At 44.8% G+C, this 18,804-nt stretch overlaps 1 protein-coding gene across 1 annotated transcript in view; it reads right to left on the reverse strand.

The window, feature by feature from the left end:
- Window positions 1-7,343, reverse strand: part of LOC143277777 (uncharacterized) — a 13,590-nt gene extending 6,247 nt beyond the window's left edge. Inside the window, exons 1-2 of the mRNA XM_076582678.1 lie at window positions 7,236-7,343; window positions 6,013-6,093 (exon numbers count right to left, since the gene is read on the reverse strand). Of these exons, the coding sequence (XP_076438793.1) occupies window positions 6,013-6,093; window positions 7,236-7,247 (93 nt within the window). The 5' untranslated portion in view covers window positions 7,248-7,343. The remainder of the gene's footprint in view (window positions 1-6,012; window positions 6,094-7,235) is intronic.
- Between the last annotated feature and the right edge of the window lie 11,461 nt (window positions 7,344-18,804).

Below are 18,804 nucleotides of genomic sequence, written 5' to 3' on the forward strand. Positions count from 1 at the left end.
GGGACGGTTTCCTTGATGATATTCACAGAAAATTTGTTTATCAATGTTGGGGATGCATTACCTGTCATGGCATTGTGCAATGTTAATCCTTTGCTGTACTCTATACTACGGATTCGTGGGATAATATTCATTTGTTTATTGTCGGAGTCCAGAAGGAAAGTCCTTATAAGGAGAACCGGCTTGAGCCCCCGTTTATGAAGATTCAGTAATGGCTTCATGGTGTTAGCAGTAGTGGAGTCCCATAGTGTTGATGCATATCTATTTCAGACTTGATATTTTCTTGGAAAAAAAAAAAAAAAAAAAAAAAAAAATCCGTGTGTGAAGGTCAAGGAAATGCTTGATTTTGGATAGCTTTTTTTGCAAAGGGAATTTATGCGAGGATTCCAAGTGAGATTGTTGTCAATCATGATTTCCAGAACTTTATAATCAAAAACCTGTTCAAAAGGTTCACATTTCAGTTGCATGGGATGGGACTGATACCGTCAGACAGACAAACAGACAAAGACAGTGACAGATAGATGCCATTATCATAGTGATAAGTAAAAAGGGAAAAATACGCGGCATTAGGATGGTTTACAACTTTATATACATATATATATATATATATATATAGATAGATAGATATATATATAGATATAGATATATAGATATATATATACGAGGGTGATTCAATAAATAAGGTGAATTTTTCGGTATAAGGACTTCTAATACAGATAGAAGCTTACTTTTTTTTTTTTTTTTTTTTTTTTTTACATCTTTTTCACATGGATTTAATTTGCTTTGCAGATTAAAAAAAAAACAAACTTTAAGAGTTTTGGCGATTAACAAAGATGGCCGACCAAGAAGCATGCTCCAGGATTGAACAGCGGTCAGTTATCAGGTTTTTGGTTGCTGAAGGGTGCAAACCAGTTGAAATTCATAGGAGAATGTCAACTGTGTATGGTGCCACATGTTTCAGCCGAAAAAATGTCTACAAGTGGGCTAAATTGTTTAACTCACTCAGTACGGCCAGTCCTCTCTTCTCATCTACACAGACCCCTCGGATGTCCAGTGGGTGTCTGGATGACCCAACCTTTAGCTTCCGTCGTCAGAATTGTGGTATTCTTTGTCAACATTCACGTCTTCAGTATAAGAGCCTTCCGCTTGCAATATTTTGATGATGGTAATTGGGGTGAAACGCTGTTAACGTCGTCTCTTTCGCCGTTCGTATGGAAAGAGTTAAAGAAGGACGGAGCAGTGTTGAGGATGAAGACAGGCCTGGAAGGCCTACAGAAGTGAGGTCTCCTGAGGTGATCGAATCAGTCAATGACCTCATTCAGTCTGACAGAAGGGTGACAGTGGATGACATTGCAAGGACTTTGAGCTTATCTGTTGGGACAGCACACAAAATTGTCCATGATGTCCTTGGCTACTCGAAGGTCAGCTGCCGGTGGGTGCCAAAGATGCTTACTCCCGAATGGTGCAGACCATCAACGAGCTGGGCTGGGAACTGCTCCCTCATCCCCCTTACAGCCCAGACCTTGCCCCTTCAGACTTTCACCTGTTTGGTCCCTTGAAAGCGTTCACGAGAGGCACGAAGTTTGAAAGTGACGATGAAGTCAAAAGTGTTGTGAGCGACTGGCTGAGACATCAGTCCAAAGATTTTTACGCTGAGGGAATACGGAAGCTTGTGCACAGATGGGAAAAGTGTGTGACAGTGCTGGGAGACTACGTTGAAAAAAAAAAAAAGTAAGCTTCTATCTGTATTAGAAGTCCTTATACCGAAAAATTCACCTTATTTATTGAATGACCCTCGTATATATATATGTGTGTGTGTGTGTGTGTGTGTGTGTGTGTGTGTGTGTATGTATGTTTCTGTCAGGTCAGGTCATTAGATCTGCTACTGGTAACCTGTAATCCAGTACAACCTGTTCAGGGTCGGGTTGCCGGCGACTAAACCGGCACTCCCACCGCTCCCTTCCGGGACTGGTGAGGCGGGTGGCTAGACACCCTTATGGAGATCCATAAAAGGGCGTTGGCTCAGGAAAGCCACCGACGGAGAGGAAGGCGGTTACAGCAACGCACTGTGGAGTGCAGAGAGCAAGATGAGACACCGAAAGGATATCTTGGTCATCCACTGCATCCGTGCTCATCCTCCAGTCGTCTCGACTTAGTCTTGCCACTGGAAATTGGTGGACCAGGACGAGAGAATTAGGTTGACGTTGCGCAACTCCTCTTCACTTTAAACAAACTCATCGCGCAAGTCATCAGTCATCCAAAATGACCTTTCATCCTTCATCATTTCATCACCCCCAAGTCCTGTGGCGACAGGCGAGCGACGAAACGACAGGTGTGGGTACACTGGCAGTCGCAGTCGCAGACCTGCACGCAGGCGGCTCAGGCCATAGGGTCGTTCTTTGTCGACAGGAGCAGTGATGGAGCTCGGCAGCCGTCTGAGCGTCTGAGCAGCCCTCTTTAGGAATGCACTGCTCACCTCACTGGCATGAGGAAGGGGCTAGAAAAGGTGCCCTAAAAATTGCCTGCTCCATATCACCCTGGCCAGCATACCGCGGCTGGCGGGGACCCTACATCAGCGGTCGAAACAACAAGAAAGAAAAGAAAAAAACAAGGATCGTTCCTCTCACCATTGGTGCTTGGAACATAAGGACTCTCCTGGACAGAGATAACGCGGACAGACCCCAAAGGAGAACGGCACTAGTTGCATCCGAACTCGCCAGATACAACATTGACATCACAGCCTTGAGTGAGACTCGGCTTGCAGGTGAAGGCGAGCTCTGTGAACGGGGATCTGGTTACACCTTCTGGAGTGGACGAGGAAGCGAAGAGCGACGTGAGGCTGGCGTTGGTTTTGCAGTAAAAACAGCACTTGTCAGCAAGCTGGCTGGAATCCCAAAGGGAGTCAACGATAGGCTTATGACCATGAAAATCCCACTGGCATCTGGCCAGAAGCACCTCACCATTGTCAGTGCCTACGCCCCAACCATGACCAACCCGGATGAAGAGAAGGCGAAGTTCTATGAGGACCTTCACTCTGTCATTGCTGCTATCCCTAAAGCAGACAAGCTTATCATTCTTGGGGACTTCAATGCTAGAGTTGGCTCTGACTACATCTCCTGGGATGGAGTGATTGGAAAGCACGGTGTGGGCCACTGCAACCCAAATGGATTCTTTTGCTTCAGACCTGTGCAGAGCGCGAACTGCTGATAACCAACACAGTTTTCTGCCTCCCTACCCGTAACAGGACGTCATGGATGCACCCTCGCTCAAAGCATTGGTATCTCATCGATTATGTCATCGTCAGGAAAAGAGATAGGCAAGATGTACGTGTAACAAAGACCACGTGCGGCGCCGAGTGTTGGACAGACCATCGCCTTGTAGTCTCGAAGCTGAATATTCGAATCCAGCCCAAGAGACGCCCCCAAGGCCAGAAGGCTCCAAAACGGCTCAACATCGCTAAGCTGAAAAACATCACCATCAAACAGTCCTTTGTGGAGCTGCTGGAAGATCGTCTGGAATCCGCCTCTCTGGACAACCAGAATGTGGAGTCTGACTGGAGGAACCTGCGTGAGCTGATCTATAGTGCAGCTTCAGAGACCCTGGGACCCATGTCCAGAAAGCACAAAGACTGGTTTGATGAAAACTGTGATGAAATCAAGCAGCTTCTGGATGAGAAACGCCGTCTGCATCAAGCCTACCTGAGCAACCCAAAGTCCACATCAAAAAAGGATGTGTACGATGCCATCCGCAGGACTGTTCAGCAAAAGTTACGCCAGATGCAGGATAAGTGGCTGAGTGACAAAGCTGATGAGATCCAGGGATATGCTGACAGGCACGATATGAAGAGGTTCTATGATGCCTTAAAAGAAGTCTACGGCCCCACATCCTCAGGATCATCCCCCCTCCTCAGTGCAGATGGGAATACCTTGATCACCGAGAAGGAGAAAATTCTCGAACGCTGGGCTGAGCACTTCAACAGTGTCTTAAATCGCCCTTCCTCCATAAATGATGAAGCCATAGACCGTCTCCCACACGTCCCCATCAACGAAGCACTGGACGATCAGCCAACACCTCTTGAGACCCAGAAAGCAATTCGTCTGCTATCCAGTGGCAAAGCACCTGGCTCAGACTCCATACCAGCAGAGGTCTACAAGGATGGAGGCACTGTGCTGACTGAGAAGCTCCATCAGCTGTACTCACTCATGCGGAAAGAAGAGACGATCCCCCAGGATTTCAAAGATGCATCTATCATTCACTTGTACAAGCAAAAGGGGAACCGGCAAGCCTGTGATAACCATCGGGGTATTTCCTTGCTCTCTATTGCAGGCAAGATACTTGCCAGGATCCTACTAAACCACCTCACAGCACACCTTGACCAAGGTCATTTGCCTGAGAGCCAATGTGGATTCCGGAAAGAGCGCGGAACCACCGACATGGTGTTTGCTGCAAGGCAGCTGCAAGAGAAATGTCAGGAGCAAAATGCTGATCTGTTCTCCACCTATGTCGACCTCACTAAGGCCTTCGACACCGTGAGTAGAGAGGGACTGTGGAAGATCATGGCCAAGTACGGATGCCCTCGGAAATTTATTTCCTTGGTCAGCCAATTCCATGAAGGTATGCAGGCTCGAGTCCAGGACAAAGGCGAAACATCTGCTCCTTTTGCTGTCACAAATGGTGTCAAGCAAGGCTGCGTCCTGGCTCCAACGCTGTTCAGCCTCATGTTCTCTGCAATGCTTACTGATGCCTTCAGAGATGGCGATGTTGGAATCGGCCTAAAGTACCGAACAGATGGTAAGTTGTTTAACCTCAGAAGGCTTCAAGCAAAAACGAAGGTCATGACAGACATCATCAGAGACTTTTTGTTTGCTGATGATTGTGAGCTCAACGCTGGATCTGAAGCTGACATGCAACTCAGCGTTGACAAGTTTGCCACTGCCAGCAGAAACTTCGGCCTTACCATCAGCACGAGGAAAACTGAAGTTCTCCATCAGCCAGCCCCAGGGAAACCCTACGTTGAGCCCAACATCACAGTCAACGGTCAGAGACTCAGTGTGGTGGAGCGGTTCACATACCTTGGCAGCACACTGTCACGAAATGCGACCATCGACGATGAAGTCAACGTCAGGATTGCAAGAGCAAGCGCAACTTTTGGTAGACTCAGTGCAAATGTCTGGAACAGAAGAGGCATTAGTTTTGAGACCAAGCTAAAGGTCTACAGAGCAGTAGTTCTCCCCACACTACTGTACGCCTGCGAAACTTGGACAGTGTACCAACGCAATGCCAAGAAGCTGAACCACTTCCACACAACATGCCTCAGGAAGCTACTGAACATCAAGTGGCAAGACAAGACCCCAGACACAGAGGTGCTCGCAAAAGCCACCCTTCCCAGCATCTTCACCATCCTGATGCAGTCCCAGCTTCGCTGGGCTGGACACGTGGCGCGCATGCCAGACCATCGGCTGCCCAAAAGGCTTTTCTATGGCGAGCTGCAACAAGGGAAGAGATCACACGGAGGTCAGAAGAAGCGCTTCAGAGATACTCTGAAAGTCCCTCTGAAAGCGTTTGATATCAACCCTGACTCCTGGGAGGAATCTGCAGTGGACCGTGACAAATGGCGTGCTGCTGTGCACAAAGGCGCCAAGTTGTGCGAGGCCAACAGGACTGCTGCAGCTGTTCAGAAGAGGCAGGCCAGAAAGTCACGGGCAAACAAGCTCCCTGACAATGGTATGCCTGTCTTTGTCTGCCCCAACTGTCAGCGAACATTTCGTGCGCAGATTGGACTATTCAGCCATCTGCGCATTCACAGATAGATTCATGAGCATCCTCCCCCCCACCCCACCACCACCCTCCCACCATCCCCCAGCTGGATGACAACGATGGTCATCATCGATCTCGATGGACACACACCATGTATGTATGTATCTATAAAGAGAACGTAGACGTGACCAGAGAGACAGAGAGAGAGACAGAGAGAGAGACAGAGAGAGAGACAGAGAAAGCAAGCAGAAAACTCACTGCATCTGTTGAGGACATCACAGACGGTACCATTTCTACAACCATTCGTCGTATTCGCACAGTTCTGGTTGATATCCAGATCTGAAGAAAGAAAAAGGAAAGCATGATTTCATTATCAACATGGTCATCATCATCGTCATCATACTCTTGTGGGTTTGACAGAACCATGCTTTGGCGTACAGCACATGGTTAGGGTGAGAGAAAGTAGTCATGAGGCAAAGGGAAGGACCATTTTGGCTGACTTAATATTGACTGTTGGGAAAAGGATATGACAGAGTGTGGTGTGTGTGTGTGTGTGTTGGGTGGTGGGGGGTGGTTGTGAGGGTCAGGGGGTAACGAGAGAGAAAGGGGAGGGGCTTAAATGTTAGCTTGGCACTGGAGAGAGAGAGAGAGAGAGAGAGAGAGAGAGAGAGAGTCTTCTTATCAACCTCTGCTACTTTTCACGTCTCTTTTCCTGTGTCAGTCATCCCACCACCACCTCTCCCCAAAATTAATATGTTTACAGGAAGTATTACGATGGAACACAGTACAAAATCACATACGACAACACAACCAAACAGTTTATGCCCTTGTGGTTTTTTGTTTGTTTGTTTGTTTATTTTTGTTGTTGTTGGTTTTTTGGTTTTTTTTTTTTTTTTACATCATCTTACATCTACCCGCAGTCAGTTCCCATCATCTAACCATTAATAAGACACCCCCTTCCCTTGTTTATATATATATATATATATATATATATATATATATATATATATATATATTCATCCAACTCAGTCCATTGCAACAGCGGGTACTCGTCATTTTGTAAGAGAGAGATTCGTGAAAACTGCCGAGAAATCTCGCAAGTTTGTTCCTGTTCTTTTTTTTTTCTTTTTTTTTCCTTCATGGTCAAAATCTAGCGAGTCCGGGTGTGGCTGTCCATTCGGGAATAGCAGAGTGACACTGAAAGCGGATCAGGAGATGTGTCTCTCTGCCATCCCCCCTCCCGGCCTCCCCAAATCCCAATAGATCAGTATTGAACTGCGTATTTGCTAACGCCTTTACACAACTCCAATTACTAGTCCATCACTTTAAGAGAACCGATTGTGTTCGTGCAATTGTCTGAAGCTGATCGAGACAGAAATTATGTGAATTTTATATTTGGGACTGTGTGCGATTTATTTTGTGTCACTTACATTCTTTTGAGAAGTATATTGTTGTTGCTGCTGCTGTTGCTGTATACTCACGGCATTTTTCATCTGTGTCACAGACACTACCAATCCTGCAGTTCCCGCTTCTTTCTCCAGAGCAGGAGTGCCCCACGTCTATCGCTGCAAGACAATGATAAAAGACAGGAATACAGAAAAAATGAATAGAAGAATCAAGGACAAAACGCTGCAATAAAGAAAGGGACGGGGGTGGGGGGTGGGAGGCAATCTATCATCTTAATGTTTTCAGACGGGCAAAATGCCTACAATGCGTTGGGGCAAGACGCGTACCAGTGGGCCTTTTACCCCTTCACTGGGTGTTTTGCCCCCGTTGATTTGGAAAAGATTGTGAACTCTTCCTTTATGCTTCTTTCTGACATAAAGTGTTTTGCTTGATAAATCTTAAACAGCATTGCTGTACTTGTGCATTCATACATACAAAATACAAAAGATAAATATTCATTTTTTACAGGCCGTAAGACCCATGTGAACAAAGGGGTAGACAATGGCAACTATAAGGTATTCAAGGCAATTTTATATTCAGCTACGCACTTTTCCTATATGTTTTCGCTTCTTTTTTTTTTTTTTTTCTTTTTTTTCTGGAAGTAACCTTGCAATTATGCAGTTACGACCCTTTGAGCATTCCGTAATATCAATTCTGAATTTAAAAATCCTACCATTTGAACAGAACAACTGGATCTTCAAATCTGAAGGGGATATAACAGAAGAGAATATTCATTTACGCAAGAATGTGTATCTTGGGCAGACAAAATAAATGGCATACGTCTTTCATTTCGCATCTGTCACACCCGACACATAATGGGTTCACTATTGATTTCTGAAAGCGAGATATGCTGTTCAAAGGTATTATTTTGCACCCTGAAAGGCAAAGTGCATTCATAACATGCGTGCATGTGAGAGAGAGAAGGTGGAGGTGGGTGGTATACGTTCAGATACACCCCCTTCAGAACAATTAACAAATAGATGTCCATTCCCATAACCACATGTAGCATCTGGGCCTTCACCGTGTTCCAGTCAGCAGATCAGGGCCATTCTTAATGACATCTCTCCAAAATCTGACATTCAAAACGCCAGTGGGCTTACAAAAAAGCAGAATATGCGGCCATCACAACATCTCCACCGTACAAAGCAAACATTACTGAGAAACAGGTAAACGACTTTGTGAGGCCTTTCATCTCTTCTGGAGTATAGATCGTCAACAACAGACCTCCACAATCCCCTATCCTAGCTGTGTCTTTGCCTCTGTCTGGCTCCAGGTAAGGCCCATCTTCGTGGTGTCTGCTTGGAGGTGTCTTCGTCACGTGTTTCTCGGTCAGTATCTATTTCTTCCTTTGACGGCATCTTAGGGCCTGTCTGGTGATGCTTGACGATTATTTTCGCAGCGTTTGCCTGATCCATCCTCAGTTTCTTCTTCCAGATTCTTTCAGCTGACAGTTGTGTCTTCTTCCATAGGTAGATGCTGCTGATCTTGTGTGGCCAGTGGGTCTAGAGGATTCTTCTCAAACAGCTGTTGATGAATATCGACACTTTCTTGAGTGCAGTCTTTTTCATCCTCCATCGCTCAGTACAATACAGCAGCACTTACTTCACGTTGAAATTGAAGAACCGAATTTCAGTTTATTTTTTACAGCACATTGGAGCTCCAGATGTTCATGAGCTGTATTAAGGCTGCTCTGGCCCTGACAATCCTTACTTTGACATCTGCATCTGCGCCGGCCTGCTTGTCAATGGTGCTTCCAAAATACGTGAATGATTCCATCTCATCCAGTACCTTACCTTCGAGTGTGACTGGCTCAGCACCAGTTGCATTCGTTCTCATGATCGTCCGTCTTGTCTCTGTGGATGTTGAGGTCTACTTGTGATGAGTTGTCCGCTAGTGCTGTGGTCTTACACTGCATCTGCTGCTGGTTATGGGGCAGCAGGGAAAGATCATCCGCAAAGTCGGTCATCCAGAGAGAGAGAGAGAGAGGAAGGGGGAGGTTTGCAACCAGTTTTGTTGATCATTTTCATTGTAGAGATTGTGACAGAATTGTCTAGACTCCAAGAGAGAGCGTGCTTATGTGATTACTGGAGGTAGAGTGACAAGCTGAAAGAATAAAGGCTGTGTGACAGTGAATGAGAGAGAGAGAGAGAGAGAGAGAGAGAGAGAGAGAGAGAGAGAGAGACGAATATAGATATGACAGACGCAACAGCTGAGTGGTTAAAGTGTCGGACTTTCAATCTGAGGGTCCCGGATTCGAATCTCGGTAACGGCGCCTGGTGGGTGAAGGGTGGAGAGTTTTCTGATCTCCCAAGTCAACATAATCATGTGCAGACCTGCTTGTGCCTGAATCCCATTCGTGTCTACACGCAAGCAGAAGAACAAATACGCACGTTAAAGATCCTGTAATCAATGTCTGTCTTCGGTGGGTTATGGAAACAAGAACATACCCAGCATGCACACCCCCGGAAACGGAGTATGGCTGCCTACATGACAGGGTCAAAATGCTCATACACGTAAAAGGCCACTCGTGTACACACGAGTGAACGTGGGAGTTGCAGCCCACAAACGAAGAAGAAGAAGAAGAAGAAGAAGAAGAAAGCTTTAAGCATTACCAGTATACTCATGTAGGCTGATTACAACCTAAATGCAACGCGATTTATATCCTATTGAGTATCAAGTTAGTAATTAGATCAAGGGGAAAAAACGCCCACACCAGGCGCTTTGCCCCTCGCTCGAGGGCGTTTTGCCCTACGTCTGGGCAAGAAGGCCAAAATAATGTCTTTCTTTGATCACCTCTTACGTTACAATTGCTTGTTTCAATCTACGATTGCTTGGGATATGTTCTAGCGTGGTTGGGCTGCAATCGTGTACAGTTAGTTAAGATGTGTTGTGGCTTCAACGAGAAAAGAAATCGGATTTCTTGCTTTAGGGGGGCCTCTTGCCTCGATTTACTTGAAGTCCACAGATTCTTCATGCTTTTTGTGTTATTCCAAAGTTGATGAAATAAAGTACATGTTTGATTGCTTGTTTGAAAAATAAATGTGCGGTTTATGAATATGATACTGGAAAAAGAACAGATCCCTTTAGCATGTTTACATCATGAGATAACGTGGTGATACATTTCATGGCAAATATGAAGAAACGCTATGAACATTGGGCAAAAAAAAGCCTACTCACAGTTACATGTGTGATTCGATAGATATGTTATTTCCGTTGTAACCGGCCATCTGGTGGAGTCTGGTATTGACTGATGGATGAAAGAATGGGGAAATTATAATGTTTTGGGTAGCCTGTTAGTTGACTCCATTTTCTTCTTGAAAGAAAGTAGTGTTCCTTATTGTTTCACTTCAATAGTTGCTCCTATCATATTCATTCCATTATGTAACAAAAACATGTTGATGCATTCACCCATAAGGACCCAATGGCATGTGAGATTAAAGTGCAGAGTGTAAAAGTGTCATAATCTCTCTGTCTGTCTGTCTTTCTCACTCTCTTTCTTACTTTCTTTCTCTCTCTCTCTGTCTTTCTCACTCTCTCTTTCTTTCTTACTTTCCTTCTTTCTATCAATCTATGTTTTTATATTTTACACGGACCGTTAGTGCCATGGTCATCTCTCTCTCTCTTGTTCAGGTTACGTTCATAGTGTTGGCACATTCACAGCCCGCGATATCATTTCGATCCACGTCTATACTCACCGCAGAGTAAGTCAGTATCACAAACTGCTCCGGGCACGCACCTACCAGTGTTTGTATCACACTCAGCGCCAGGCTGTCCACCTTTTGGGGAGCGCACACACACACACACACACACACACACACACACACACATACATACATACATACACACACACGCACACACACACTTTAAATGCGTAATGTTTGCAGATGACACGTCTCTTCATTCAAGCATTTCAGATGCATGTTAACAAACAGATGAACTTAATAAATTATAGTATCCACAGAACATATTTGGGTTATGCATTGTATGGGCGTTGTGATATATGTAAGTGGTTTCAGGTGTTCAGATTGTTATAGCTATGTGGGGTTCAATTGCTCCCAGTTTGCTCTTGGCCTCTCTGACTTCTCAAGTCCGTCAAAATATTGCCTCTTGTTCTCATCCTGTCCAAACACCCCAAAAGGCCCCACCTCTAGAGGTCCTGGTGTCTTAAGCCGGACTTTGTGAGTTCAGCATGAACTGTGATTGAGACGTGCTGACGGATACTTTACGGGCACTTGGTGCCTTTGACGTCACCTTTACACAGTTTTCTGCCTCCCTACACAGTTTTCTGCCTCCCCTACCCGTAACAGGACGTCATGGATGCACCCTCGCTCAAAGCATTGGCATCTCATCGATTATGTCATCGTCAGAAAAGGATAGGCAAGACGTACGGGTAACAAAAGACCATTTCGGCCGGTGTTGGACAACCAACGTTTTAGTCCGAAGCTGAATATTGAATCCCAACCCCAAAAGACGCCCCCCAAAGGGCCCGAAGGCTCCAAAACGGCTCAAAATCGCTAAGTGAAAAACAACACCTCAAACAGTCCTTTGGGGGGGCTGGAAGATCGTCTGGAAACCCCCCTCTGGCAACCGAAGTGGAGTCTGTGGAGGACCCTGCGTGAGTGACTAAGAAGTTCAGGCCCCTTGGACCCATGACCAGAAAGCACAAAAGGGTTTTGATGAAAACGGATGAAATCAAGCAGCTTTGGATGAGAAAACGCCGTCGCACAAGCCCCCCCGAAAACCCAAAAAGTCCACATCAAAAAGGTGCTCAATGCATCCGCAGACTGTACACAAAAGTTACGCCAGATGCGGATAAGTGGCTGAGTACAAACTGATGAACCCGGATAGTGACAGGCACGTTGAAGAGGTTCTTTGAGCCTTAAAAGAGTCTAGGGCCCCAATCCTCGGGATATCCCCCCCCTCAGTGCAGATGGGAATCCTGATCACCGAAAAGGAGAACATTCTCGAAGGTGGGCTGACCTTCAACATTTCTTAAATCCCCCTTCCTCCATAAATGATAAAGCCATAGCCGCCCACAAGTCCCCCCAACGAAGCAGGGCGATCCGCCAACACTTCGGGAACCCAGAAAGCAATCCATCTGCATCCAGTCCCCAAAGCCCTGGCTCGACCCCATCCCCAGCGAGGTTACAAGGATGGAGGCACTGTGCTGATGAGAAGCTTATCACTGTACTCATCGTGGAAAGGAAAAACGATCCCCGGGGATTTCAAAGATGCACTTCATTCCTTGTAAAAGCGAAAAGGGGAACGGCAAGCTGGAAAAACCATGGGGGCATTCCTTGCTCCCACGGGGAAAAGATACTTGCCGGGATCCATTTAAACCGCTCACCCCCCTTGACCAAGGTCATTTCCCTGGGGCCCCAATGTGGATTCCGGAAAGAGCGCGGAACCACGAAGGGTTTTTTGTGCGGGCAGCGCAAAGAAATGTCGGAGCAAAATGTGACTGTTCTCCACCTATGTCGCCCTCACTAAGGCCCCTTCGACCCCCGTGATTAGAGGGACTGTGGAAGATCATGGCCAAGTACGGATCCCGGGAAAAATTTTTTTTCCTTGGTCACCCAAATTTCCAGAAGGCGCAGGTCGAGCCAGGACAGGGTTTGAAAAACTGTCCTTTTTCTGTCACAAAGGGTGAAGCAAGGCTGCGTCCTGGCTCCAACGTGTTCACCTCAGTTTTTTGCAATGCTTAGATCCCTTCAGAGATGGCATGTTGGAATCGGCCTAAAGTACCGAACAGATGGAAGCTGTTTAACCTAGAAGGCTTAAGCAAAAAGAAGGTCAGGGACGACTCTCAGGCTTTTTGTTTGCTGATGAGGGCCCCTCAACGCTGGATCGAAGCTGACATGCAATCAGCGTCGACAAGTTTTGCCACTCCCAGCAGGACTTCGGCCTTACCATCAGCCCAAGGAAAAAAAGTTCTCCATCAGCCACCCCAAGGGGAAACCTTTTCGTTGAGCCAACTCACAGTCAACGGGCGAGACTTCAGGGCGGTGGAGCGGTTCACATCCTTGGCAGCACCTGTCACGAAATGCGCCATCGACGTAAGTGAACGTCGGATTGCAAAGCAAGCGCAACTTTTTGTAGACTCAATGAAATGTCGGAACAGAAGGGCATTAGTCTTAGACCAAACTAAAGGTCTACAGGGCAGTAGTTCTCCCCCCAACTGTACGCCTGGAAACTTGGACAGTGTACCCAAAGCGCCAAGAAGCGGAACCACCCACACCAAAAAGCCCAAAGGGCTATGAACATCAATGGCAAGACAACCCCAAAAACCCGAGGTGCCCCCAAAAGCCACCCTTCCCAGCATCTTACCATCCTGATCGTCCCCCGCTTCGCTGGGCTGGCACGTGGCGCGCTGCCAGGGCCATCGGCTGCCCAAAAAGGTCTTTATGGCGAGCTGCAACAAGGGGAAAAGTCACACGGGGGTCAGAAGAGGCTTCAGAGATACCTGAAAGTCTCTTGAAAGCGTTTGATATCAACCTGATCCTGGGAGGGTTTCAGTGGACCGTGAAAGGGCGCTGCGGTGCACAAAGCCCCAGGGGGGGCGAGGCCCCAACGGATGCTGCAGCTGTTTAAAGAGGGAGGCCGAAAGTCACGGGCAAACAAGCTCCCCGCAAGAATGCCTGGCTTTGTCGCCCAAAGAGCGAAAAATTTTGTGCGCAGATTGGACTTTCAGCCATCTGCCATCACAAAGATTTAAAGATCCTTCCCCCCCCCCCACCAAACCACCCCCCCCCCTCCCCCATCCCCCACTGGATACAACGATGGTTCATCGCCGTGGACCCCACCCGGCGTGCGGGTGGCGTGTTTTTGGCTGGTTTGGGGATAAACACAGGGTTGACTTTCTCCCTCTCTTTTTCCCCTCCAACCTGTTCCCCCTTTGACAATTTTATAATCCTTCTCTCTGTGTTTTTGTCTACTTGACTTTTCTCTCTTTATCGTTGCAGAGCTATACTGTGTGGGGGGAATTGGGCTATTGGGCTTAAGGTACTAGTCTTACTTCACACCCCAAAAAATAGCTTATTTTCTGTGCCCTTTCTGAAATCTTGAAAAAAAGGATTTTCATCAGCTTTATGGAACAATTGCGCAACACGAATTTTGTTTAATGGGGCTATAAAATTAAGAAATCTCTTTACCAACCCGACCGTTCTTAAAAAGACAGTTTGAGCATGAGTTATACCGGAAAAATGCTCCCTAAACAATGAAGCCTAAATAAACACAGACAAGGGGTAGTTATTATCCCAGACCAAGAAAACATTACAAATTTTCTTAATTGTACGAAAAAAGGGGTTTATAAAAATCTTAAAAAAACAGCAAAGTCTAAAAAAATTGGCATTTTTACCAGGGGACAGTTTTTTAGAAAATCGCTTCACTTTAAGTTTTGGGTTTAAGTTTGTCAAGCTTTCTTTGTATTTAAAGGGGGTGTGACGTGGGTATTCATCTTTATCTGTACAAAGCAGCCATGTATTTTTCCCTATCACATTTTTTTTTTTATTTTTTTGTGTGTTTTTGTTGTTGTTTTTTTTTCGTTTTTTTTTATCAATCCCCCCTTTCTCTCTCCTCTTCTTTTTATCTTCGGTAATTCTTGTAAAAACACCACCAACACACACACCGCCCCAGCAACAAAAAACAACAGAAAAAACATTTTCAGTAATTATTTTACTATCTTAACTTAAAATTTCCTTTAAATTACTCCACACACACACACAACACCACCACACCACAAAAGAGGAGAGAGAAGAGAAGAGAAAAGAGGGGAGAGAGAGAGAGAGAGAGGAAAACCCAAAAACCCCACACACACCACACACACACATACACAACCCCAAACCCCACACACCGGATACTTCGGAGCGAATCATTAAATGATCGAGTGACAATTCTACCAATAAACAGCCATTTTTTCCCCCTATGACCCAGTAATGTTTGTCGAAATTCTCTCGAAAAAAGGTTTACTTTCTTATGGGAATCGCTTCCATAAATCTTTCTTTAATGCACGCACATTGTTGTTTATGTCCAAATTTAACAAAGCATGTAAAATGGAAAAGAGAAGAAAAAAGAGTGGGAGGGGAGAGAGAGGAGAGGAGAGAGAAGAGGAGGGAGAGAGGGGAGTACAGCAGACGACATAAGCAGAAGTGGAACAGGTCATAACAAATAGCAGAAGATGGCAGACAGACAGAGATTAAAGATGATTTATTCATATGGCAAGGCCCCTTGAAGGGGTTATGACAGACAACAATGAAAACAAGAAAAAAAAAAACAAAAACTTTCACTTAATCAACTAATAGAAAAACTCGATATACATAGTTCAAGGGAAAATAGCTTGCAACAAAACGTGTTTCAGAGTAATGTTTCGGACTTTAAAAGCTTTATATAAATACAAGCAGGTTTACAATTTCACAAAAGACAGCAGAGACAGAAGCAGAAGACGGCAGAGGCGGCAGGTAGGCAGGCACGGGAAGGAGGGCAAAAGAACCAAACCCTCAATACTCACGACATTCCAAGTGGGGGGTTCTGGACAAGGCTGCTACTCTGACACTGACATTTTTTCAATACCGATGCCCTGGGATCATCACACGTTGATTTGGGAAATTTCTATGGTGGTTTCCATCCCCTGTTTCCTTGACAGGCAGAAGAGTGCAGCCCCTCCCACTTTATTGTCTTTCGCGTCTGCATGAACCAAACACAAGATTCATTCTACTGGAGCCTTCTTCTTTAAGTCCTGAAACCTCAACATTCAGATTTGCACACGAATCCGGATGTTCTTCATGTCTTCTTTCATGTCGTCAAATTTGCCATTCAAATTTCCCGGGCCCATAAACAAAACATCCTTAAAGGAACAGGGAGAGAGAAACAGAGAGAACGAAAGAGAGAGAGGGGGGAATGAGGGAGGAAGAGTGGGGGCGGGAGAGAAAAAGAAAGAGAGAGGGGGAGGGAGAGAGAGAGCGAGAGAGAGGGGGGGGGGGGGGGGGGGGGGGGGGGGGGGGCGAGAAAGAGAGAGAGAGGAAAGGAAAAAACAACAAAAACGAAAAGTAGCGTTACCGCATTTTCCGTTTGAGTATCCGCTACTGCAGAATTGCACTGACATTTTCCACCAGAACACAGCGCTCCGTGGAGGACACATGTCAGGATGTGACTGACAGTTGCCACCTTTGGAAATTCTGGTTACACAGTGACGGAACATACAATTATTAGTATATACTAGTAATAGCACTATCAGTAATATGTCTTTGACAGACATGTCATCACTGTTTCGGTTTATCATGCCCGTTTTCAGTCTGTTGACTTATTAGTGATGTAACCATGTACCCAAGCATTTCTTTTGAAGTTGCAACACATGAACTGATGTATTTGCATGGCCAGTTTGTATCAATTATGTGTCACAAAGTGACAAACACGTAATCATTAATAACGTTTCCTGGTTTACCAATTCATTCGCGATAAGGAGCATGATGGTAGGTCTTTGTGTTGTTTTGTATTGCATTGTGTCATTTAATTTGTTTGTTTGTGTTTCTCTGCATAATTGGATAATACAGGATCAACTTAAGAGCAACTTCGGAAGTTCATCCAAAACCATACGGCTTTTTTATCTACAGGTCGAAAGTAGCAAGACCACACCGTGCCGTGATAACATAAAATCGAGAACTTATTGAAACAGTGCTTTGAAAAGCTTGCTCTGATATGAAAGATCTCTCAAATGTTGCATTGCTTACTGTTCGACTGCAAGAGAAGCAACATTGGCAATAGCAACAGCATCAGCAGCAGTAACATTGGCAATAGCAACAGCAGCAGCAGCAGCAGTAGTAGTAGTAGTAGCAGCAGTAGTAGTAGTAGTAGTAAGGGCATAAGCAATGAGTGCTACAGTAGCAGAAACAATAGCAGCAAACATAGCAGCAGCAGCAAGCAGTAGGAGTGATAGTCCGCAGCAGGCAGCAGCAACTGTTAGCAGCAGTAGCTGTCGGAACTACAGCAACAGCAACAGAAGCTGAGACAAGCAAACAACCACAACTGTGCACGGTTTTTTTTGTTTGTTTGTTTTTTGTTGTTGTTTTTTGTTGTTGTTGTTGTTGTTTGTCAATACTAGGTGAGAGATTGGTGTACCAGATCACGTTTGTTCAGTGGATTTTGAAAAATACTGAGCTCCAATCCTAGAATACAAAGGCGAATGGGAACTCACAGATGTAATCATTCACAACAGCTGTTCAACGACTTTTTTGACAAGATGAAAATAAGATCAAAATAGAATGTTGTTCTTTCAAAACTGGAAATGACAGGGGCATTGAATAAAGCAAAAACATAATTCATTCAAATGAAAAGAAAGTCTTCTGTGATTGAAGGAAATGCAGAATATAGAGGATTGGTCGGAGTGAAACCATTATGATTTTTTTTAATACAATACTTTGTTGAGCTCAGTCCCGAACAGTACAAAAACATGTGACACTATGGCCTGCACATTTTGGCACGGAACGGTCAGTACTGAGCTGGTCAAATCAGACTGATCCTGAGTCGTGGACACCACAAAGGAAACTAGGCTATTTATATACGTATCTGTCATCATCGTCATCATCATTATCATCTTTATTTCCCCTCAAGGCCCGACAAAGTACGTGGGTTCGCTGCTGTTCAGCCATCTGCTTGGCATATGTGGTGTAGCGTATATGGATTTGTCTAAGCGCAAATTGTCCATTAAGAAAGAAGCAACAAGACAGGGACTGTCAGTAGATGGAAATGTAAAAAAATAGATTTCAGTTTCAGTTTCAGTAGCTCAAGGAGGCGTCACTGCGTTCGGACAAATCCATATACGCTACACCACATCTGCCACGCAGAAGCCTGACCAGCAGCGTAACCCAACGCGCTTAGTCAGGCCTTGAGAAAAAAAAAAGTAAATTAAATAATAGATAAATACATAAAAAAGAACTACTACTAATAATAATAATATGTATAAGGCGCCAAAAACTTGATGAAGTCAACTATAAGCGGAAAAAAAGAAGTTAAAAAAACAAAACAAAAACATTCTCAACAAAAAGAGTGAGAGAGAGAAAAAAAAAAGAAAAAAAAAGAAAGAAGAAAACAGCAACAACAACAGTTTCAGTTTCAGTTGCTCAAGGAGGCGTCACTGCGTTCGGACAAACCATATACGCTACACCACATCTGCCAAGCAGATGCCTGACCAGCAGCGTAACCCAACGCGCTTAGTCAGGCATTGAGAAAAAAAAAACAAAAAAACAAAACAAAAAAAAAACAAAAAAAAACGGGGGAATAAATGATAAGCTTAAATAAATAAATAAATAAATGAATAATAATTATAATATAGAAAAAGGTAGTAGTAATAATAATAGTAATACTATAAAAAAAAAATAAAAAAATAAAAATAAATAAATAAATAAATAAGACAACAATGGTGATAAATAAGCGAATAAATGTAAAACATGAAGACACACATTCACACACACACACACCCACACATGCACAACAGAAATGCACCAAACATGCAGTTTCACAGATATGAAAGCACAGTCAAATACATATAAACGTACATGAGCTCCAACACACACACACACACACACACACACACATTACCTTGCACCTCCT

The sequence above is a fragment of the Babylonia areolata genome, chromosome 35 (assembly GCF_041734735.1).
Source record: "Babylonia areolata isolate BAREFJ2019XMU chromosome 35, ASM4173473v1, whole genome shotgun sequence".
Lineage (NCBI taxonomy): Eukaryota > Metazoa > Mollusca > Gastropoda > Neogastropoda > Buccinidae > Babylonia > Babylonia areolata.